Below are 24,889 nucleotides of genomic sequence, written 5' to 3' on the forward strand. Positions count from 1 at the left end.
CGTTAATATACGTTAGCCTGGAACCAGGAGCGAAGTAAGAGTTGACGCCGAACCATTTCGTTCGCGGCGTCGAACGATGAACACGGAAGATTCCGTTCCACCGTCTAACTAGGCGGTAGCACTGTTGGACCAATCACAGCAATTTGCAGATAAAATGTAGGCTCGGAGGATATCCGAGTATCTGTCATTGATCAACCTGCGAGCGAAGTGGCACTTCGAATCACCGCCATTAACCTGTGCCAACCTGGTATACATCGCTGATGAAGCCGTGTGGAAGAGCTGGATCCTTGGCATCGTAACTGAGGTCGGGAGCGGATGGCTGAATCCGGCAGGCGATGGTCAAGACCGCAAAGGGTAAGTAAGTTTAGGCCAGTGACGAGCCCAATCGAAGTGCAAGAGAGTAAATCCGGTGCTGCTGAAGAACCGGAGTTACGGAGAGGTGGTGAAAATATTGTTTTACACAAATTAAGGCAATTTTTTTAGCACGCTCACTCTCTTCATTTTATCTTTGAACAATTGATATAAAAAATGTTCAAATTTTCAACAATTTCTTCAAAAAAAAAATTGTAAAATTACCTTATTGAGAATTTCCGTTCGATAAAAAAAAGCCACAGATCAAAACACTTCCTTGAGGTAGATAGGGTGAGGTAGGGATAAGAATTACTGGACGGGAAAAGAGGCTAAGGAACAAAAATGGAGTCTATTTTATACCTGCAGTTTACGCGAAGTGCCAATGGGACGCAATGTCCAGTCATTTACCACCACCCTTTTTCTCAATATTGAATACGAAAATAATCTCAGACGACTAAAGTTGCTCATAACTTAAGTTTTTATCAAAGAAAGTCCAAAATTTGAGTTTGTATAGTTATTATCATTATCTTCACTAACCATTTCATTTGCAGGATTTTTTTTTGTCGCAAAAAATATTCAAATCACAATAATTATTTTGTTTTTTGATATTTTCGTATCGTTTTTTCACAAGCTCTAAAAAATGTTCTATATTTAGAATCTGTATCAATTGAGATCAAGATCAATGAACAAGATCTGGTTTTAAGACATTCCGATGTGCAAGTTAAGAATCAAAGGCCGATTCTTTAACTTCAGCATAATCAACGTGCATAGCTCACACTCCGGAAGCACTGATGATGACAAGGACGCATTTTACACGCAGCTCGAACGCGAGTACGACCGCTGCCCAAGCCACGACGTCAAGATCATCATAGGAGATTTGAACGCTCAGGTTGGCCAGGAGGAGAAGTTAAGACCGACGATTGGAAAGTTCAGTGCCCACCGGCTGACGAACGAAAACGGCCTACGACTGATAGATTTTGCCGCCTCCAAGAACATGGCCATTCGTAGCACCTATTTCCAGCATAGCCTCCCGTATCGGTACACCTAGAGATCACCTCAGCAGACAGAATCGCAAATCGACCACGTTTTGATCGATGGACGGCACTTCTCCGACATAACCGACGTCAGAACCTATCGTGGCGCCAACATTAACTCCGACCACTACCTGGTGATGGTGAAACTGCGCCCAAAACTATCCGTCATCAACAATGTACGGTACCGACGCCCGCCCCGGTTCAATCTCGAGCGGCTGAAACAACCGGATGTCGCCAATGCGTACGCGCAGCATCTTGAGGCAGCGTTGCCGGATGAGGGCGAGCTCGATAGGGCCCCTCTTGAGAACTTCTGGAGGAAAGTCAAAGCAGCCATTAACGACGCTGCCGAAAGCGTTGTCGGATATGTGGAACGGAGCTCAAGAAACGATTGGTTCGACGAGGAGTGCCAGGAGGTTTTAGAGGAGAAGAATGCAGCGCGGGCTGCAATGCTGCAGCATGGTACGCGGCAAAACGTGGAACGATACAGACTGAAGCGGCAACAGCAAACCCGCCTATTCCGGGACAAAAAGCGCCGCCTGGAAGAGGTGGAATGCCAAGAGATGGAGTTGCTGTACCGTTCTCAAGAAACACTGAAGTTCTATCAGAAGCTCAACACATCCCGCAAAGGCTTCGTGCCGCGAGCTGAGATGTGCCGGGACAAGGATGGGAGCATCTTGACGGACGGACGCGAGGTGATCGAAAGGTGGAAGCAGCACTACGATGAACACCTGAATGGCGCAGAGAACTCAGGCACAGAAGGTCAGGACAGCGAAGGCGATGGCTACGTCAGCACAGCGGACAGCGGAAATCAACCAGCTCCCACGATGGGGGAAGTTAAGGATGCCATTCAACAGCTCAAGAACAACAAAGCCGCTGGCAAGGATGGTATCGGATCAAGATGGGCCCGGAGAGGTTGGCCGCTTGTCTGCATCGGCTGATAGTCAGAATCTGAAAAACGGAACAGCTACCGGAGGAGTGGAAGCAAGGCGTTATATGCCCTATCTACAAAAAGGGCGACAAACTGGAGTGTGAAAATAATCGTGCAATCACCATCCTAAACGCCGCCTATAAACTGCTATCCCAGATTCTCTTCCGTCGTCTATCACCTATAGCAAACGAGTTCGTGGGAAGTTATCAAGCAGGTTTCATCGACGGCCGCTCGACAACAGACCAGATCTTTTCCGTGCGGCAAATCCTCCAGAAATGCCGTGAGTACCAGGTCCCTACACACCATTTGTTCATCGATTTCAAGGCGGCATACAATAGTATCGACCGCATAGAGCTATGGAAAATAATGGACGAGAACTTCTTTCCCGGGAAGCTCACAAGATTGATCAGAGCAACGATGGACGGTGTGCAAAACTGCGTGAAGATCTCGGGCGAACACTCCAGTTCGTTCGAGTCTCGGCGGGGACTACGACAGGGTGACGGACTTTCGTGCCTGTTGTTCAATATTGCGCTTGAAGGTGTCATGCGGAGAGCGGGACTTAACAGTCGAGTCACGATTTTCACGAGATCCGGACAATTTGTTTGCTTCGCGGACGACATGGATATTATTGGGAGAAAATTTGAAACGGTGGCAGATTTGTTCACCCGCCTGAAACGTAAAGCAACAAGAGTCGGGCTAATGGTGAATGCGTCGAAAACAAAGTACATGCTGGTTGGCGGAACCGAGCGCGACAGGACCCGCCTAGGAAGCAGTGTTACGATAGATGGGGATACCTTCGAGGTGGTGCACGAGTTCGTCTACCTCGGATCCTTGTTGACGGCTGACAACAATGTTAGTCGGGAAATACGAAGGCGCATCATCAGCGGAAGTCGTGCCTACTATGGGCTCCAGAAGAAACTGCGGTCAAGAAAGATTCACCCCCGCACCAAATGCACGATGTACAAAACGCTCATAAGACCGGTAGTCCTCTATGGGCATGAGGCGTGGACTATGCTCGAGGAGGACTTGCAAGCTCTTGGGGTTTTCGAACGCCGAGTGCTAAGGACGATCTTCGGCGGCGTACAGGAGAACGGCGTGTGGCGGCGAAGGATGAACCACGAGCTCGCTCAACTCTACGGCGAACCCAGTATCGTGAAGGCAGCTAAAGCTGGAAGGATACGCTGGGCAGGGCATGTTGCAAGAATGCCGGACAACAACCCTGTAAAGATGGTGTTCGCCACGAATCCGGTCGGAACAAGAAGGCGTGGGGCGCAGCGAGCTAGGTGGATTGACCAGGTACACCAGGACCTGGAGAGCGTGGGTCACAGTCGAGGATGGAGAGAAGCGGCCATGAACCGAGGGAATTGGCGAAATATTGTTGGCGAGGCTTTATCAAGATAATTGATGTAAAGCCAAATAATGTAGTGTATGTTCATTCCGATTTTTCGTGAGGACTGACATTTCTCATCAATAATTTCTTTGGTATAGTTTTTTATATTGTTCTCTGAACAAATATTTCAACCATCAATATTTTCGAAAAGTATATTGTTTATTTATTTTTTTTCTGTTTCGCTAAATTTTTAAATGACCTTTTTTATAAAATGCATTTTTTTTCAAGACCGGTAAATTTTGCATGACTGGTTCTGCTCTCTGAAATATCCTTCTGGTAAGCCTACATGACGTGTTTCGTTCGGTTTCGAAAATTGAAGTCCATTTACAACATTTATATTTTTTTAAAATAAAAAACGCCTTTAGTCTAAACATGTCCTTTGAAGTCATGGGGGTTGTATGTAGTTCCTAAATTTACAATTAAAAAAATGTTTCAATTAGATTTCGGCGAATGTTCACAAGATTCAATAAACGTTTATCAAGATCTCGGTAGCGAGATCAAATAATTAGCGAGATTTCATCTTTTGGCATCTCAACAATCTGTTTTCAAAGATCGATTTCCAAATTCAAGTGTATAAATGTTCATATTTAAGCATTAATTAAGGCTCAAACGTTTTTGGGCATTACGGAGCTGAATTCAAATTATTTAGCTTAGAAAATAATGCTTGCTTTTTCATATACTATGTTAATGTGGGGAACCGTATATCACGTAAATCACATCCTTATAGATGCTCCAGAGAAAATCACGTATCTACTAAGGATGCAACATAATTCCAGCGCTGAAAGGGTCAAAAGACTAATCCATAAAATAGGGCTCACCTGTATCCTGGCAGCAACCCGCTCGTTATGGTACCGCACCGGGACAAACCAGCCTCGGGTCGATCCCGTCACCAGGACGATCCCGAGCAGAAAGAAGCACACAAAGGCCGCTATGACAGCCTTTGCCCGACCGGACACTACCATCGCCATGTTGAATTCGAACCTCGGCTCGGTGAGTTTCACTCACTTTTTTTTTATTTGTAATTCCAACGATTCACAATTAATCGCCTTCCTTCTGGTGGCAATGCAAACGGGGTTTAATTACCGAGCGCGAGGGAGCGGAAATAAATATTGCACTTTAATTGATTAATCTGACATTTGCACCGGCGATTTTTCAACTTTTCGATCATATGAACGGCGTTTCGCGAAATTTATTCCGCAATTATTCATCGATTGATAGAGCAAACAGGCATCAATTTTGTTTGTTCAATGTGGTGCATTTTGACGAGAGTGTGTTTTTTTTTTATTTTCAAGGGGGGAATCGGGTTCCGGCTATTTATTTTACTTTCGAGACGGAAAATTGATGAGATTGAATCAAGCGACGCGGGTACGGAGCACATACAAGGGCGCTCGATGCACAGCTGGTTGCCTATCGGGTAGGCGCGCAATTTTTCACCAACTTTTTGCTCCAATTACTTTGCGCGGCTGGAATGTTCAATCACTTTCAAACTCACTTCCGTGGCCGAGCGGGGATTTTCACTTACGAAGGGCGGTGGTAGTCGTCGTCGAACCGATTAAGCTTTCCGTGCCTCGGAGCAATAACACTTTTTCTTCGGGTCGTTTGCACTTTCCACCGATTTCTTTTGGTTGCCTAAATCCAGGCGCATAGCGAGAGGGAGTTTATCTGATTAATGGACACACACTTTTCTTTTTCCCCCGGGTTACGTTTGGGGTGCACACATACATAAACTTAGCAGCACCGGACTCGGGAGGGAACCCAATTAGGGTTGAATGTTTTCGGGCACCTTACGTGGTTGTACAAGGTGGCTCTTAATGTTAATCGCTTAATTATTTAATTAGCTTTAGCTCTCTGCTTTCGGTAGGTAATTTCAGTGATAAATCTCCAACAATTAGTAACGCAGGTTGAAAACTCAGGAGGTTTAACTATAAATATTCTACTCTGTCAGTTCAAAACCCCACAATACCTGACCGAAAATAAACTCTGGTAAAACTTTTAAAATCTAACAATTTTGAATTTCATGCCCTCTTAAAATGTTTCATCCGATCAACTTCCACTTAATTGACTCTCGCACGAGCTCCAACTTCCGCAATTAAAACTTTTCCCGACGTTTTCTTCGATAAACTCATAAAATTTCACCTCGCCCCTTCAACGATATCACAGAACGTATTGATTTTCGCCTTGCCCTTACATTTCCCGTTCCAAATCCATGTCCGATTTCGTCTTCCGTCGAAATCAATAACACACAATACTGCCAATCACCACTGAGTCCCAGCAGCTGAGATTGCTTTCGAGTCCTCACCAATCAACTCGAGGGGGGCGACACTTATTCAATTATGCTAATTATCTTCCGAATCTTCGACCAGCTTCGACAGTGTAAGCGCTTTTTGCTTTCCTTTGACCAGTTACCAGTTTCGGTATCAAATTTTGGTCACGTTTCACGTTTCGTCTGCTGTTATTTTTCCCCGGCACATGCTTCACTGGCTCATTTGGCGGTTTTCGGCTTCAAAAGGGAAGAAACCGCTCACGACGGAAGTGACGATGACGATTTTCCTCCGGGTCAGTTGCCAGTTTGATGGGTGTTCTGTCGGATCAGACGTGAGTTTCTGGAAATAAAGCTTTTGCTGAGTTTGGGAGCTTTCCCACACAGATGGAGAAGGTGGTCCTCGGTAGTGGAATGGAGTTCTGATGAGTTGGGTTTTCGTTTAGGCGAGTTGTTTGATAGGCATATACGAAACTGAGCTTAAAAGTTTTTACGGTTGTTCTTTCGAACTAATTCGTCATAAGTATCAAAAAAGCTTAAAATAGAATCTCTTTTTTTAGGACATTTTTTACGACTATTCTACTAACGATTAGTTTTACGAACCAAAGGCAGAAGAACCAAGGTTGTACCTTTTTCTAAACTGATTGTACAAGCATCTAGCTGTCATCCAATAGGCTTATTTTCTTTTATCAGTGAACTTTTTGAAAAAGTTATTTGGAACAGATTTACGAACAATCAACTTTTGCCAATGAACAGTTCTGATTCCCACATAGACAATCAGCCACAAACTTTCTCGTGCAACGAATTTGATATACTCATATAAATTTGAATTATTTAACAGCTTTTACTTTTTAAGGAAGGAAAGAAAACAACAGGTAGGATTGTATCACACACATCGCGAAATGGGCACATTGAAGGAAGAAATGACAAATCTGCCTCGCTCATTGGATTCTTAGATCACAAGGTCACCTTTGTTTGTTTAGTTTTGTTTGAAAATGATACGCTAAAAAAAAAACATTCAAGACAAGAAAAAGTTTTAGGTGGAATCAATGTTCTCCTTGAAAGTGTCCAAACATCCCGCTTGGTATGGACGGTTGGCAGTAAAACTATTGAACAAAATATCATTCAAGTAAAACATTTACATTGACTAAATTTTCAAAGAAATTTCTTTGTTCAGTGTAAACCACAAATTGTGATTTAGGAGGAGGAGTAGGATACCAATTAAACTGTTTTTTGTTTTTTTATTCAAAATTTCTACAAGGAGAGTGCTTCGTGAAGCCCAATCAGGACGGTTCGATTTTGCGTCGGCAGATAGGTTTTGCTCACGGTTTCGCACGTGGTTTCGTCGTCAATTTTTTTTCCTGTTTTGGAGCGTCTTGTTGGGTAGGTATTTGGGAAGGCCCAAGCAAGACGGTTTGTTTTCGGGACGCCAAGAAGTTTTGCTGTCAGTGTCAGTTTTGTGTTCAGTCGAAAATGGATTATCAACTGGGGAGTTCGTTTCATGCTTATGATAACACATTTTTTCTTGAAAGCTTAACTTTTATGTTATATTAAAACAAACTTCGTATGGTTCGTCACTATTTCGGCATTATTTCTGTTTCATATAATTTAAAATATATACAAGTAATTTTCAGTTTTCGTCATTAATAAAAACGTCTTTTAAATTGTTCGACATTATAGATGTTGACGTATTTTTTAAAGCTTCTACCAAAAACTTCCCGAGACAAAAATACAAAACTAGCTTTAAATATAAGTCGTTTATTTCCCCCTTATCCATGGATCGCATCACCGACCAGAGGTGACTCCCAGATCTTTTCCTCCTTCACTAATAAACACCCTTTCCGTGGTGATTGTGGAGATGCAGATGTATTCTCGGTTTTTACACCCTTACATTCCTTCCCCATCCCAACTGACTGTAAGGACTGTAAGGACTTGGACTTCATTTGGATTTCATTTGGATCGTAGTGCAATTCTTAACAGTTTTGATCAATCACGGAGTAGCAATCATTGACATGTACGGTCAGTCTATGCTATGCTATGCTATGCATGCTTTCTTGCAAATTTCTACAAGTCATTCATACAACACATACATTTAAAAAAAATCGGGTAAAAAAATTTGGTTCTTTTCAAATGAAAGTACAGAAAATTTTTGGAAAAACCAAGCATGCAAAGCGACTTATTTTTTCAAAGTCTACGGATCCATACAGTTTAATTTAAATCTGAGAGGGTGCTGGCAGCATGGAATACGATTTGGCGCGAAATGCGTCTTCAACGTCTTCTAATCACACACTTCAGGTTATCAGAACTATTAGTCTACAGGAAGATGAGCTGGTGTTTCTCAAGAAAGCATTCTGGAACTATTATTGTACATCAATTCCACATCTGACTTTAACATATTAGATATCAAACGTAAAAAATAATATTAAAAATTTTTGCTTGTGGATGACACAGGCCTCAAACGCAGAGTCTCATCTGTAGTAGATTGCAAAATAGTTTGTATGCTTTTTTTCGTACTGACGAAAATGGGAGATCTCTTCTAATGCTTCCATAATCAATCAAAATTTCTTTATTTTAAACCTCATAGTAGCCATGTCGTCATAATGAGAAGGCATTCAATAAACTAGACGGATCAAGATAAATATCGAAGAGCCGATTTCTTCACCTTCGCTTAAGCGGCAAACCACGTTTACCCATATGGTTAAACTAGGTTTAAGGCCTAAGCGGTGGCGAAAAACCACTTTTAAAACTCATGATAGATAATCATTTGACTTTGAAAAACCACATTGAGAATATTCAAGCCAAATTTAACAAGCATATAAAACGTATGTATCCATTTATCTCTGAAATAAACGGGTTCCTTAACCTAGTGGTACAGTTCTCAGCTACTGAGCAAAGCCATGATGAAGGTCGCTGAGTTCAATTCCCGGTCGATTCGGAATCTTTTCGCAATAGAAATTTCCTTGACTTCTCTTGGCATACAGAGTACCATTGTGCTGGCTCTACAGAGGATTGAAAAAAAAAAACATTTAAGATAATTCTAAGACTACCTTTTTGGTAAAGTACTAATGAATTACACAGAGGTAAATTGCATTAACCTTTACAATTTTCTAGCTGGACTTTACTTAAGGAACTATGTAACAATGAGAGATTGTCTCGTCTATAGCTCTCTTTCGATTATAAAAGTGCAAAACTAAGGCTTGCGGGAAGTTTTTCACTACAGATCGGAAGAGACAATGTCCTTGGCTCGCGTTTCATAAAAAAAAACGCAGCAGAGGAGGTCAATGTGGCTCAGCTATTGATTGAAGAGATAGTAAATAAAGATAGCCTCTCGTTGTTAGATGGGTCCTTTTGAAAAGTTTCACGAGTTTTGTTGATTTCCGCTTTGGCTGTTTTGGCGCAAATCTTTTAATGGGCATACACATAATTATATGGATTCGCCGTGTCAGTTTAATTTGATGTGTCATCTACATTCAAAAAATGAACATTTCAGACCAGCATAATACGCGACTGAAACCTAGATGAAAAGATCTTTTTTTGATAATAAATCATCGCGTTTTTGTTTTGAGATGGAAGCATGCTTCGCTCAATAAAAGACGTAAAAAATGTCGTACGCCAAAGCCAAGAATTGGCAGTTATATTGTATTAAGTAATTGCTGCATTCATTACATTATGAAGTGTATGCATCCAGTAGTAGTGTTCTTACTTAGAAGATTTTTCAAGCAATGTTGATGCTATTTTCAAGAACATTGAACTTTCGTTAAAGTGTGAGCATGAGTTCTGTCAGAGGAAGTGGCTTTGGCTTATGGACAAGACGTACAATTTAGTGTCGCTCTTAGCGTCCGGATACATACATACACTTAAAATACTTCACACAAAGCTTCTGCAGTTTGATGCAGGCAATAAGTTCAATAAGCTGAATCAGAAAGTTCCAGACTGTATGTTAGTTAGAAATATATTTCTAAAAAGTTTTGAAAAACTTACGCATCAATAAGATCAAGTAAACGTTTTTTTAAACAGTTGATAGGTTTGTTCACATAGAATGTACTGCAGACGAAATAATGGCCACACACTCCTAGGCATACTCGGATCATTTTGAAGAAAATTTTAGCTACCCTATGATTTTTGGTCAAATTTCACACATTATGAATGTATGGGAAACAGTTCCTATATAGCGGGTTCCTAAATAACGGGTAGGGGGCAAAGTATATTTTAATTTCGTTTCAGAGAGCAAGCAAAGGCGCTTAAACCAAGGCTCTGAGCCAGGACTCTAGGAAGAAATGCCTATGTCCCATCCCAGGAGAACAACAATGAAGTGTGCATTGGCCATATTAATATTTGTATCATACCGCCGATATTCTGCAAATATTAATTATGACATGAAAATATCTTAAACAATTAAGGTATTTCCAGGATGGTTTTCAATATTGACTATGATTAAATTGAATTAGATTAGATAAATCATCGCGTTTTTGTTTGTTTCTTTCTATAAGAAGAAAATAAAAATAACCATGAAAACTTCAAATGCCAGATGGTTTATATACTTATTCTACACCTCTGGGCAGATTTTTTTTTAATTGCTAGTCAAAATTTTGAGTTAGGCTTTTTTAAAGGCGTAACTGTCAAAAAAGTCGATTTTAAATATCGAAGTATTTCAATACTGGAAGCTGTTTTTGAATGTTTTCAAATACACACAATTATCATGACTAATATTTTTTCAATAGGCTAAAGGGCTATAGGCATTACGAAGCAGAGTTTTATTTTGTAATTACTAGCAAGGATGGATATCTAATGATTCTGACAAAATCCATGATGCATCGCGGTGGTTATTTATCCTGTGATCATAGCAACAACGATTAACCTTTTGTCGTCAAATTTTCACAACAAACTACGCTCCGCGAATAATGCAACATTCTGCATGTGTGCTAACGGTTAATTGTTCACAAACTGTAGTAATAATTTTTGAAGGATTTTTAGGCTTTTATTTCGGGATTTGACTCCTGGTATGAAATTCCTAATCCGTAAGTTTGTCGTACAGGATTTTGGACCAAATTAATGCCATTAATGTGTTCTGATATACGTTAATCGCAACATGTTACAACATCCGACAAACAGCCGTAGAGACTCTGTCCCAATTAGGACGTATCGCCAGAAAGAAGCAGAATTAGAAGATTGCAAGTTCTGGCATTTGAAAGAAATATTTTATATGCACATACTGAGTGCATATTGTATCAAAGAGTTTCAAATAAAAAATAATATTTTTTTTTTTATAAAGTTCTACCTTACTTATTTTGAAACGAAAGGCGACACTTTAATCTTGTTAGAAATGAAATCTGTTTTCTTTTCTCATTGTGAGTAGTATATTATAAGATCAAAAATAGACCCCCGCACGATGATGACATATATGACTGATATGCGTATTTCATCAGTATAATGAACTAGACTTCTTGTACACGACACTGAAGAGGGCCTTAGTGATACAAGTTACAGCTTCAGTTACAATTACATGGCATAGTATTAAGTTCAGTTTTCATTTACTTATAAGTATTCAACCTAATATTGGAGATTACTTTGGAAATTTACATTTTAAATTATGTGTCCCTACCTACAGAAGCTTGTGTTTTGTACAAAATTGGAGCTTGAGCTTGATTGGCCGCCCGTGGTTGCTACTTCAGTATCGCCAGATCAGCTGCACTTACACAAGGAACCAACCAGATGACTGCTTGGGATTAACAGACGCCCTCAGTGTACAAGTGCTTGTGATCTTCTATTTTTAGGCAACAAGGGTGCCTGCCACGTCAGAATGCAGACCAATGAGGGGAAGGAATTGATGATGCATTCAACTGGCTCCCACGGTCGACCGTATATACCACTGCGTCAACGCCAGTGCATGCGGGAAGGGTGAACGGGTGGGGTAATTTTTATGGCAGAGAAGCTTGTTGGTTTGGTTGGCAGACTGTCTATGTATCAGGCGTAAGGAAATGTGTGCTATAATGATGAAAGAACGGACGCGTAGGGAAATGGCTTATTTCTGCCCGTCTCGGATTCTAGCAAATGCTATGAACTGTGATAGATCAACTGTGCTATATTAGAGTGGTAGACAGAAGCTATTGAAAGATACAACTACAAAGTACGAGGAAAAGGACGGGCCTGGGATTGAACCCATGCCTTCTGCTTATGAAGCAGAAGCAGTAGCCATTAGAATACCAACCCCGTCGTGTGTTTCGTACAAAATTTGTATTAAAAATTCCAATCAAAGTCAATCACCGTTTTTCATGCCTAAAGACCGAAATGAGCGCCATCTTAGCATGTGAACAATCATACATATAAGGACCAAACGTAAATTATACGAAATAAGTCATTGAGGTATCCAAGAAGATGATTTCCCTACGTGAGCCGTAATCTGTAGACCCGTAGGGATTTTCTGAAATAAACATACGCATTGTAACATTTACTAAGTAAGTGCATATGAAAATCATGTTTCAAATACCAGTGTGTATGATCTTCAAACTATATAGATTGTTATGTCGAAGGACGGAGTTTGTCAGTAATTAAAATTGAAATCGACCCCGTAATGCCTCCTAGCCCTTGAGCCTGCACAAAAAACAGTGATTATGTTGATTCTTTAAAATATGGAATTATTGTATGCACATGAAAACATTACAAAACAACTTTCGGTATTGAAATACTTCGTTAATGCATTATAAATCGAAGATTTTGATAGTTATGTCTTTAAAAGGGCGTAACTTGAAATTTTGACTAACGATTTTTTTGAATATTTGCCAAGAATAAGCCATCTGGCATTTGAAGTTTTGATAGCAATTTAAAATCAAATAAATAAATAACCGTGACCATTCAAGCATGAGGTACGGGAATTTGAAATTTTCGTAACGAAGGAGGTGATCCCAAATTTTCGCTCGGGATTGTACATAGTGGATGTCAGAAGTTACAAAACACAACAATAGAAGGATAAAGTTTCTCAACAATCCACCTTGCAGAGAGGGGTTCACTGTGGCTGTGTGATTTTATGCTTATGGGGAAGCTTGATACAACTTCAGCTTATTGTTTGAAGAAAATGTTAAGCAAAACCAATTTTTCCCGATGTTTTTTCAGGGACATCTATTCCCCATATAAAATTCTTTCCAACAGTCCTTTTGATTTTAGACAGTTTATCGAAAAAAAAAAACGGAAAACAGGCCACAGTATCAGATATTTAAACTTTTAATTTAAATACAGTCAAGCTTCCATGAGTCGATACCTGAAAAATCCACCAACTCATGGAATTAACGAGTCAAAGAACAGGAATGCTTTAAAAAGCTGTTTGAAGAGACCATCATAGAAACAATGAAATTTTGTTTCTAGCATAATTCCATGGGTAAGTATAGAGTCTTAGCACATTGACTCATGGAGGTTTGACTATATCGTATTGATCGGAACTGCCCGGACGCTTTGAACTCCCGGACATCGGCTTTAATTCACTTAAAAATAAAAGGCGAGTGTCCGGCTTCCGAAGCGAAACCACAGGAAAAATTGGATTGTTTTTTTGTTTCAGTCATGTTCTTATGAATTCACATCACATAGAAGATGAGAATGAGTTTGAGCTAAACATTATAAAGTTTAGGAGAAGAGCAAGCGACAAGAAGGGTGGTAGGTCATTTGGCATAAAGTCGTTTTGCATAAAGCCGTTTGGCATAATGGTCGTTTGGCATAATGGTCATTTGGCATAATAGTCGTTTGGCATAATGAGTCTGAAACCAAAAATTTCTGAATTTTTCGTTTTTACGTTTCTATTGAATCTTTCTTATGACATCAGGCTTGTTTTGGAGTCAATTGATACAAAATGACACTTTATTCAACAATCATTCGTTCTTGAATAAATTTAAGCATATTATGAAAGTTATTGCCAAAAGTATTTTATTATTTATCCAGAAATCACCCTTCTTTCAAATATTAATTCTTCTTTTGAGTTTCGATATTGGAACAAATTTTTGTATTGAAGATTTTTATACATTTAGCACAAATTTACCCTTCTTTTAATTGTTCTATTTTTTTTTTCCAAATATGATGTTAACCATAATTGTAGGTATGAATACCGTTGATTTAAAATTTTCCTTCTTTCATGCATAGGCTGTTCTTTGGAGCTATATTTTGTTTCCAACTGACAAAAGGGCGGCAATCAATAACATTGATCTGCTCAAATTATCAGCGAAATAAGAAATCGATTACTGTAGTTACTTCGATGGGTTGTGCTACCTTTCCCCGAATGACGATATCCCGAATGTCATTTCCCCGAACGCCAGTTCCCCGAACGCCAGTTTCCCGAATGCCAGTTCCCCGAATATCCCGTTTGCCCCACTAGCTCACTTTCCCGAAAAGTTCTTAGCACTCATAATTGTCGTAGCTTTATACATTTCGGAGTGGTGAACGAACTGACCATCTAATATGTACCCTTCTTTATTTTATTGGCGGTTGTTTCGAGTTTTACCGTCCTCAGCATTTTTGCCAACATGTGTATAGCCGAAAATGACAGAATACTTCCTTCTTTTGACTGTTTATTGTTCTTTCTTGTCACAAATTCAAAATTCTCGTCAAAAATTTTTCGGGAAAATGGCATTATTCAGAACGCACTTTTTTATGACTTTTCGTTTTATTATGCCGCAATAATTTTTGGCGTCCATTCTTCTATTGGTTTAATTATAAATTTTGCCTTCTTTTAAAAATAGACTGTTTTTTATATCTGTATATACTGTTTCAAATTTTATTAGTTAGTAAAGCTAAATGTTAACCATTTTTATATTTTGCTGTTTTATCAAATTTTGCCAGATGTGTTGTTAGAATGATAGTTTCTTTAGAACCTGCCAATATTCAACATATACTTTTTTGAAGCAAACGCGTGATCTCCTTCCGAGATATGCTGGAAAAACATTATTTTAATCACAAATTTTCTCTTCTCTCGATAATAGACGATGTTTTTGGTGTACAATTCTAAAACTAGAATTTATATTGAACCGTTCAAAAGTTTTGCCACATATAATTTCTTTTAAATATGTGTTGATCATTTGATCTATGCTGTGAAAAGATTTTTTGCGTTAAAGCCTTAAACATTGTAAACGAAAAATAATCTGCTATCGTATATAGGCTATTTTTGCATTAAGTCGCATTAATAGATCTTTAGATTGGAGCTTTTGATATTTTGCAAAAAAAAAAAAACATTCTTTTATCAAGTAATTTTCATAGAGTTATACGTCCAAACTTAGACAGAGCTTGATATGCAGCAATATATTCTATGAGCGTTCCCTTGATGAATAACTGCGAACTTTCTTAGCCAATTTACTGATTTCAAACATGTATATCGCAACAAGCTCAAAGATACTAGCGTAATTTCGGGTTAAATTGATCATTTTTTACGGTTATTCTGGTATGATTTCTAATATGTTATCAAAACTATACAAATAAATGGAGGAAAAAAAGTACGACGGTGACCTTTATTGGCTTATGTACTTAAATTTTCTAACAAGCGTGATGTTAGTACTAAAAATAATTTTTAAAATAAAAAATCGGCAGATCGCATTTCGGGGTGAAATTGATCACTTGTCAATATGATTATTGTTAGTTTTGAAATCAACTCTACATACTTAATTTGGGCCTCCTGAATCCGAATATGTTTGCCAAATTCTTAACAAGACAATATTTACAAAAATAATCATTTATTATATTTCAAGAATACCACGGAAAACGCCTAAATGTAGGAAATTTTCGAAGGAATTTCCGAACATTCAGCAGAAATTAAATTTTTTCAACAACACAAGCAAATTGGTACGAATTTTGATGATAAAATCTGTGTTGGGGATATATTTTAAGCATCCTAACAAACTTTCAGACTAACACCATGTCTAAATCCTTGTTCAGAACTAGAAGATTGTGAATGTCTATCATTATCACACCTAACATAATTATGGAATTTTACATTATTTTCGTAGAAATAGACATTCTTTGACACAAAAAGCTTCACTACACACAATTCGACAATATATAAGACAAACAACGTTCATTTACAATAGGTTGAATTGATTTGTGTGCACTATTAGTAAGATTGAAAATCGCATGACACGGTGAACAATTTACGGTATATGAGATGTAGAGACCCGTCACGAGTTTTATTTAGTAATGCTCTCTAATTTCACAACAATTTTTGAAGTTCTTAGCTTGGAAAATCTCTGAACGAACACCACGCTTGTTTAGGACCTACCAAATGTTTTTGCTATGGGCTCGGTGGTGCTGATCTCGATAAAAGCTTAAAAGTCCGGTATTTATTTTGAGTCAATCATTATGCCAAACGGCTATTATGCCAAACGACCATTATGCTAAATGAGTATATGCCAAACGGATTTATGCTAAACGACCTTATGCCAAACGACTTCATGCCAATCGGGGTACAATCGACAAGAAGTCCAATTGAAATTTTAATACATAACATTCAGTAAAGTTTGAATAATTTTGTCCATAGCTCCAAGAATAATCAACCGATTTCAAATTTATTTTCCTGCTTTTGAGTATAATTTGGTCGCTTCCAAATCGTGCTTATATCACTCTTATAGTGGTAAGCTTCATCGAAGTTAATACGCCAATCGCGTATTATCCTCGATTTTACCATAGTAATATCGAGGATAATACGCGATTGGCGTATTAACTTCGATGGAGCTTACCACCATAAGTAAAAATAGTTTGGCTTAGCTATTCAAGAAAAACTAAACAAAAACCTTGTTTCTAAATGAAAAAAAAAATATGTTGCTTTTCTTAGGTTTTTTTTGTTGGATGTAGGGTTATCAATATATTTTGGATCTCTATATATTTGAACCTTCTGGATGAATTTCCATCAAATTTCCCCAGTTCACTTGCCATTTGGATAGATAGGACTGTTTTACACCTACATCAACCGTTTGTGCATAGAAAATGTCTATGTGTTGACTACAGTTAATGTAATGTTTTCGTATTTTTGGGCCAAAACCGTAAAAACTTCTTCAGTTTTTCAATGTTAATCAGTTGATTGTACTTTGTGCAATAATATAAAACAAATAGTATCTTAGGCGCTATCCCCAATCCAAATCATATACTTTGAGGGTCCAAAATGTATTGAGGTATCCAAAGTAATGAAAAACGATGCTTTACAATTCCTTAGAGGGTTCAAAATACGACCACTACTCTACAATTTTCAAAAATTTAAATATATTTTTTTTTTCAAATAAAATAAAGATTACGGTGAGACCTTTTTAACATATGAGAAAAATGTCAAATATTTTTTTTTTTTAAATAATTGTTCTTGCACAGTTTTTGGTCAACAAATACGTCAACACGATTTTTAAACTGTACGTTTTATTCACACTTTTGAATAAAAAACTCTAAAAGCATGGTATAATGGTATGGAATGCGTTGCGTATTTATGGTAAAACATAGTTGAATATTATAGTACCATGAGGAAAATATTGCAGAAAACTACTTTTAACTAAGACTAATTATAATTTAAGAAAAAAATTATGTTGTACCAACTTTTTTTATTTTAATTTAAAGAATGATGTTTTAAAGTTTGTTAGAAAATAGCAAAGTTTAGTTCACTAAACGTCGTATTTTATGAGTTGAGAATTCAATGTTTATAATTTTTAAAGTTCGAAATCCTTATATTTTTGGCTCAAACTTTGAGGATGCTCCTTCACATGTGATTCGCATTCAAAATTTCTAAAATCAATAGCTCATACGCTCCGAGTTATTTAATTTAGAAGCTTAAAGAAATCGCACCTTAAGGTTTACTTGATTTTGAAAAAAAGTGTCCTAGATTTACATACTACTGCGTTCAAAATCTCGTAAACTTATGTTATATTTATAAGAGAGTCGTTGTGCACTAATGCAGTGGCGCAACCAGAGGGGGGGGAGGGATTTGGGGGTCAACCCCCCCCCCCAGAGCCGAAAAAAAATTGAGGATAACCAAACATATATTTGAAACTCATTACTACACATCTTATGCAACTACGCAGCAGTATCTTAGTTTGGTTCATATTAGCAGTAAGAGTTTCAGAGGTTTTTACAGTTACATTTTCAAAGATGTTTTTTTCCAATTCTCAGACCCTTGAAGAGTCTGATAGAAAAAAAGCTCATAAATAACGACACATCCTTGCATTCTCTAATTGTAAATTGAAGGCTTTGTGTGAGAAGTTTGTCAAATATTTAGATATATCGGGAACTTTTTAACAATTCAGTCATGTGCTTTCATATCTTGTACAACACAGGTAGAAAAACCTCGCGTTTCGTACTCAGCACCAGCGAGGTGCTTTTGACAATGGACAACGTCAAGTTAACATAAGATGTAGCATCCGAAGCATTACAAATGTTTCAGTTAGCTCAGTATTTAATTATTTTTTTAACTATTTTTTTAAAGCATATCAATTTACGTATAAGGAATTCTTCGGATTTTGAAGATTATGGAAAATATCAGATCAGGAGTTTCAACAATTATGAGATTTTGCGGCGTCTTGATCCTTGATACAGTATTTAAACAATCAGATTACGAAATCATACAAAAACTAAATTTGATGGTCTTATTGAAAAAATGTTTAACTCGGTTTTGACTTTTAGACTCGATTCTCTGGTTTGTCGATTCTTTAACATGAGAAAGTTATGCTCCCACTGGAAGTTAAGTATGGCAATGCTGGTTTGCCTTCGACCGGCTGTAACAATAGTTGCAATAATTTCTATTTCAAAATTTTGCGCTTAAGGATCATTCGTATTGTTGAAAACTTGAAAACATATTTAAAGAACAACATAGATGGACGACTAAATGATATCACGTATTATATTGTAATGTATTGTAATCTTGTTTGATCAATTTTTACTATGTTGAAATAAGGATGTTTCTTATATCTTCAAGTCGGTTTTTGCTACTAAAAATACCATCTTTATTCAATTTTACAAACCCCCCCCCCCCAGAACCAAATCCTGGTTGCGCTACTGCACTAATGACATCTAATGTTTGATATCTCCTATTATTATCAATTCAGCGTTTGATATCCATTTGTTTGGATTTGTTTGCTACCATAAATATTCCGAACGGATCCCCATTCCCACCGTTGCCTTTTGGTGCGAAAGATAAATTGATATCCGATTCCGTTATCCAACGCATCACACCCACAATCCAATTTACAGTAATGAGTTTTGGAGCTTTGCAACGATTTCCGAGAAATCACAGCTCCAGAGCTTATCAATTATGTGGATTGATCGATGACAGTTCAATTCAAGCCGTAATGGATTATGCTAATTGGTTCATGCTGTCCATACCACACCATATGAAACTCCATTCCACTACCAATTCCATTAGAACCATCCTTCCAGGAGGTATACCTTACATAATTCACCAGAATCAGCTGTTTCGCAGTAACCAGCATTCGTTCTACTGCCTTGCTCCAGTCCTCATTCCGGCCATCTGAACCAAAATGATTTATCGCTGCCACTTCACATTTCTTCCCGCAATAAAATTTCCCGATCCGGTCCCAACCAGAATCAACTTGGTCATAAGGAGTGAGGGGGGCGTGTATGTGTAATCCTCTACTTGTACAACCGAAACCACTTCACTCCGGGTGGGGGAGACTTTCTCCCTGCCCTTGTTTTGGATTTGTTTACCCAAACACTACGGTAGATCGCGCGATTGATTCAGGTCACGTGTGAGCACTTGTTTCCGAGCCGCGTCCCAGAGTAATTCAATATTCGTTCCGTTAGACTCTCTGGATATCCACACACGCCGAGTCCGGGAAGAGCCAACAGTCTGTTTGTCGTTGTTGTTGCACTTGTTATGTCATGAAATGTGGGTCTGGAGATGCGATGGTAATTCCCAGCAGCTGCTGTCGCCTGCCGCAATATGCTGACTGCACTCTTGACCTGGATAGTTTTGAAGAAGTGGTTGGGGGGTATGCCGGGTCGCCTATCAGTCTACCACACCGTGAGTTCCCAGAAGCAACCCCAGAACAGCGCACAACGACAGCAGGACACGACACTGTGAAATCAAAACACTTCCGCGCGTGACAACCGACCGTAAGAACTAAGCGGTTCTAATTTGGTTTCGTATTTCCTCAACTGGAAATAGCTACCCGGGGAAACAACACTTCACTTCGGTTGGTAAACAGCGGCACACGCATTCCAAGGGCTTGAATACGGTTCAATTTGCCATTGATACACTTTTTTAAGCCGGAAGCCGGGCGTAAATGAGTTGGAGGAGAGCGCGGGGAAACAGTCCAGACAGGTCCCCGAAGAGTCCACCCAACTCAACTCTTCCACTCAATACGAAGTACGGAAAACTTGCTCTTCACAAAAGTGCCTCAGGTCTGCTCTGCCGCATTGGCAGCATCCACCCACCGATAGATGATATACTCTTTGATATGCGAAATTTCTTCAATTTTCCCGAGGGGTAAGCGGTGGAAAACTTTTCCCGATATGACAGGTTTTAGAGTTGCCGATATGTGTTGCGTTGCTGGAAACTTTCTTCTTTACCGATAAAGTCTAGCAAGGTGCATCCCAACGGTATTTCGGGGACATTCCGGCGTTGACGACGACGATAACATCCAACCGACCCGCACGAGGACAACACCGACGACGACGACGTCAAACTCCGACGAAATCCTCCACGCCGCGACGCTTTACGATTGACGACGAGCCGACAAAATCGAATTCCGTATCGATTGGTTCTGAAGCTGGTGGATGCTGGAAGCTGCGGTGTTCCGTCGAATAACGCGGCCTCTCCGAACGACGGCAGAAGTAAAACGCAACGGCGGCGAACGACGTTGTTTTACTCGACGGCGACGAATGCTGCTGGTGGAAAAACGCGGCTTTGCCGGAAAAACGTGTAACTTCATCGCGGTCCGTCGACAGACTGAATTGCGATTTTGGGCAGACTGCTCCCGGTATCTTCGGGGCGGCTCCAAATTTTAATCCTTCGGTTCGGGATCAGGTCGTTCGGGATGAACACCGTCGGAACCGTAACGGAGAGTACCTCTCGGAACTGGGAGTTCATTCATTTTGCAGGAGATCCTTATCAGTGAATGCGAAACGGATTCTAGTTCACAATGGATTCCGCGCCAGGCGGAAACAGCGCATGACTCGTTTGAGAGAAGAAGCAAAACGTGCGGAGAATGAGCGCGCAAAAGCTTCTTCCCGCATTCCAAAAGCGCACACTCGGTTCCCATTCGGGTGCCCGCTCGCAAAAAGCTCACATCCTGACTGGAAGTCAACAAACGGTATCCCCGCTCCAACAGACAGACAGATTTATTGGTTCAAGGTTTTGCTCACAGACCCGGCGCGGTTGCAGACAAGTGCGGTGCAGTTTTTCTCATACACGTGTTGGTGCAAGCCCTCTCTTCGAGACCGTTACACGAGAGTTCGCGAAAGGTGAGACGTCGGCTGGTATTTTGGGAGCGAAAGGGTGTGACGTCACCGATTAAAGGCGATAGGTTTCGGAAGCGATTGTGGTAAAAATTTGCGAGTATTGAAATGTAGAGATTATTCCAGCACTGTATGAAACAGAATCTTCGAGCTCTTCGCGATTTCTCTTTTAAGAAAATTCTTTGATTTTTTATACAACAGTTTTTTAAGACTTTTTCAAGCATCTATTAGGAGCAAGGGCAAATGCTTCCTTAGTGGAGGTAGCTTCAATAGTGGGGGTAGTGTGTTTTGGCATTTTTGCACTTATAAATTATTATGTGATATTTTGTATGATGTACGATGCGAAAATGATATAAGTAATCGAATAATAATCATATAATTTTACAGTTAAACTATTTTAAAACAATTATTTTGCTTAAAAATGTTGCTCCTTTGCACCTATAGTGGCACCCCCTTGATATGAACCTTAGGGTGAGACAAAAGCTCTCAAAAAATTTCAACTCGATTGGTTGCTCCACCAGCTGTTGCTTTCAATTTGTAGTTTGTATGGGAAATTCGTTTCAAATATTTAGAGAATTGACCCAATGTTACTGTTTCGTTCCGTATACTAGTTGGTCGCGTTCAATTGAGCCCATAATGAAGAATACACTAGTTGATACTAATTAACATAATTGCACAAGGTTGTGTCTGGATTTAAGCTCGTTTTCATTAACTTTTCAGTTATTGACAGTTAGGCTGAATCAGCCTTTAGTACAATCATATATATGCATGCGCCTTGTGCAGCAGCTCGCCCAGCGTCATAGGTGGCTATGATGCGCTTAGTGGCTATGTTGAAGAAACACAAAGCAGTATAGCATGAGGTTAGCAAATCTGCTTCAAATAGTTAAAACACCTACTTTATCAATTTTAATCTTGATACAACCTTCTACAATATTGTTCACTATGGTATCAAGTAGTGTTTTTGACATTTTGGGTGCAATTGAACGCGATCAACGATTTTCCTGAACCAAACAGTAGATGATGTGCTGAAACCCATATGTTTGAGCTAGAAATCCCATATTAATTTCAATTCAAATGCGCCAGCTCATGGAACGCCTAAATGAGCTGAAACTTTCAGGAAGGCTTCTTCTAACTCTACGAAATAATCCTGGAGGGTGCCCCGTGGAATTCAACTTCAATTATCTCCCATACTAAGCTGGACCAGTCTAGTGGTGCATCAGTACCCATAATGGAGGGTTCCATAAGAAATCAATGGCTTGCACCACTAAAGGAGTCATTCTTAAAACATATTTCCACTAAAATAACAGTGTTCCTATTATTGGTGCAAGGCTTTTTTGCAGGGAAATTTCAAATGAATCATGGTTTTTATACATTTGTATTATAGAATGATTAGGAATCAATCAACTGATACGTGACAATAATATATTTCATAATTTTATCATCATGTTTTAGCAGTTTTCCCCACTAATGTACCACTAATGGTACATTTACCCTACTCCTTCGGAGATTTTTCTCAAAAATTTTCTCAATTATCTTTTCAAGTCTCAGAGGATTCTCAGCAACATATGTGGGGTTAACCCAAAATAATCGCAGAATCGATAATAAAAATATTAGTAGTGATTTAAAAAATACGTTTTTCATGGATGTTACCAATTTTTTTCGAAAATTATGCTTCAAGATTGGATTTTAGAGTTTAAGGGTTTTTTCAGGACTCTTCAAGGATTCTTATTATAAACACAATTGTACCGTAATTCGGGGTGTAGTTGATCATTCCCGAATCCACATGCATTGTCTGTCAATAGAGCTACAATTATGTTTCAATTATCAAACTTTCTATGACGTCGCATTATCTGATACCTGCTCTTGATTTTCCAAAATTTGGATTGACATTGAAAATAATTATACCATGGAAAAATTGATTTTAAGGAAATATTTGATGAACTTTTGAAGGGTTCTTCTCTAAACAATCGACTTCTACCATACCTGAGGGATTCCACGGAGGCATGCAAGTCGATTCTGATCGACCATTTCAAAAATATCTGAAACTTTGCACAGTTTTTCAGTTCCATCTAAATCGTCATTTTCCGATATCAAATCTTCAAGTTGAGTCACGACTAACTTTTCAAAAGGGTGTATGTGAAAATGGTTCAAAAATATTCAAAAAGCTGCACAGCAAAAACGGTTCGTTCGATTGTTAGACAACTAAAGAAACAAAGTTAGACAACTAAATAAAGATTCCAAAAAAAAATACACACAGTAAAAAAAATTTTTTTTTGCATTAAAAAACATCATTTTTGTCACAAAAACTCAAATATCTCAAAACCCTATCGGAATACCAACGTAATTTTTTGAGGGAAAACGGTCCATTATATTAGCTATCTACCATAAAAATTTGGTGATGGTAAGCCAATAAACAAAAAAGTTATGACATTTCAAATATTTCACAAATTTGACACTTAGTGAATTTTTTTTTTTTTTTTCATTGTTAATTTTTTTTAAGGACCGCAGTTTGTTGCTGAATTTTTTGTTAAGGGTACCACATGAGGTTAACAAGTTGTTTTCATGATATTTAATTTAATTATTCATAACTATTATAGCATCTATTAGAAAGTTAGACGCAATCCAGTGTTGTGATCTAAAGTCTTGATAGTGTCATATTTTTTATTGTACGTAACTGAAGAAAAATTTTCTCAATAGTGTTGAAACCTTTTGATAAAAGAAACCTATAAGAAATCTAATATTGAAGACAAAAGCTACAAAAAAAGTTTTCTATACAGGTATACGACTAGTTTACCTGCAAAAAGTTTATCTCGTAGAGAACAAGGCGGGTCTACACCCAGGTGATCTAGTATACGTAAAGCAGGTCGGTTTTCTCGGCGCTGGTTTTCTCCACAAAGTTAAAATCTGATTACACCTGGGTATAGACCCGCCTTGGTAGAGAATAGACTTTGTTAATCATATTTGGGAGAAAGCGAGTAACTTCAACAACATCAAAAACATGATAGGAATATACCATGAACATACTCACGAAAAAGCTAAAAATATACTACCACTATGGTTATAAAAGATTTAATTGTAAAATTTTTCTTCAGTCAAGCAAACGACACCAAACTAGTCAGTAAAAACTTAAAAGTGATTTTGTTTATTAAAATCTAACGAGCAACATGAGTAGTCGCTTTCTCAACTGTTGCAGGCCGTTTGCAGAAAAAAAGTGTTCGAAAGAGCTACGAAAGCACCGAAAGCACCATAGATAAACTGAAAGCGGCTGGTTATGCTCCAATGTCTACATTGAATACAAATTTACGCATTTGTACGTCCTGCCGTTTAAACGTTGACAAACGGGCAATCTGTACATCATCGATGGATCAGGTTGCAGGAAGTTCGAAAACAACAACAACTGAGGAATTACTAGATGCACCGACAACAACTGAGGAGTTACCAGAAGTACCAAGTGCAGATAGTCTTGCCACGGTACCATCAGCGACATCTGTTTCAACAAATCAATCAGA

The 24,889-nt window shown here is 38.7% G+C and overlaps 1 protein-coding gene across 16 annotated transcripts in view; it reads right to left on the minus strand.

The window, feature by feature from the left end:
- The window catches only part of LOC5574086 (collagen alpha-1(XVIII) chain), a 980,207-nt gene that overhangs the window by 542,428 nt on the left and 412,890 nt on the right, over nucleotides 1–24,889 (minus strand). The window contains exons 1-2 of one of the 16 annotated variants that reach the window (XM_021840459.1): nucleotides 19,355–20,860; nucleotides 4,522–6,306 (exon numbers count right to left, since the gene is read on the minus strand). The exons of 14 other annotated variants lie outside the window; for them this stretch is intronic. In XM_021840459.1, coding sequence (XP_021696151.1) covers nucleotides 4,522–4,671 — 150 coding nt within the window. In that variant the 5' untranslated portion in view covers nucleotides 4,672–6,306; nucleotides 19,355–20,860. Of the gene's footprint in view, nucleotides 1–4,521; nucleotides 6,307–19,349; nucleotides 20,861–24,889 lie in introns of those variants that run through there. One more of the 16 variants, XM_021840458.1, reaches the window with a different exon arrangement.

Source organism: Aedes aegypti, chromosome 2 (assembly GCF_002204515.2).
Source record: "Aedes aegypti strain LVP_AGWG chromosome 2, AaegL5.0 Primary Assembly, whole genome shotgun sequence".
Taxonomy (NCBI): Eukaryota; Metazoa; Arthropoda; class Insecta; order Diptera; family Culicidae; genus Aedes; species Aedes aegypti.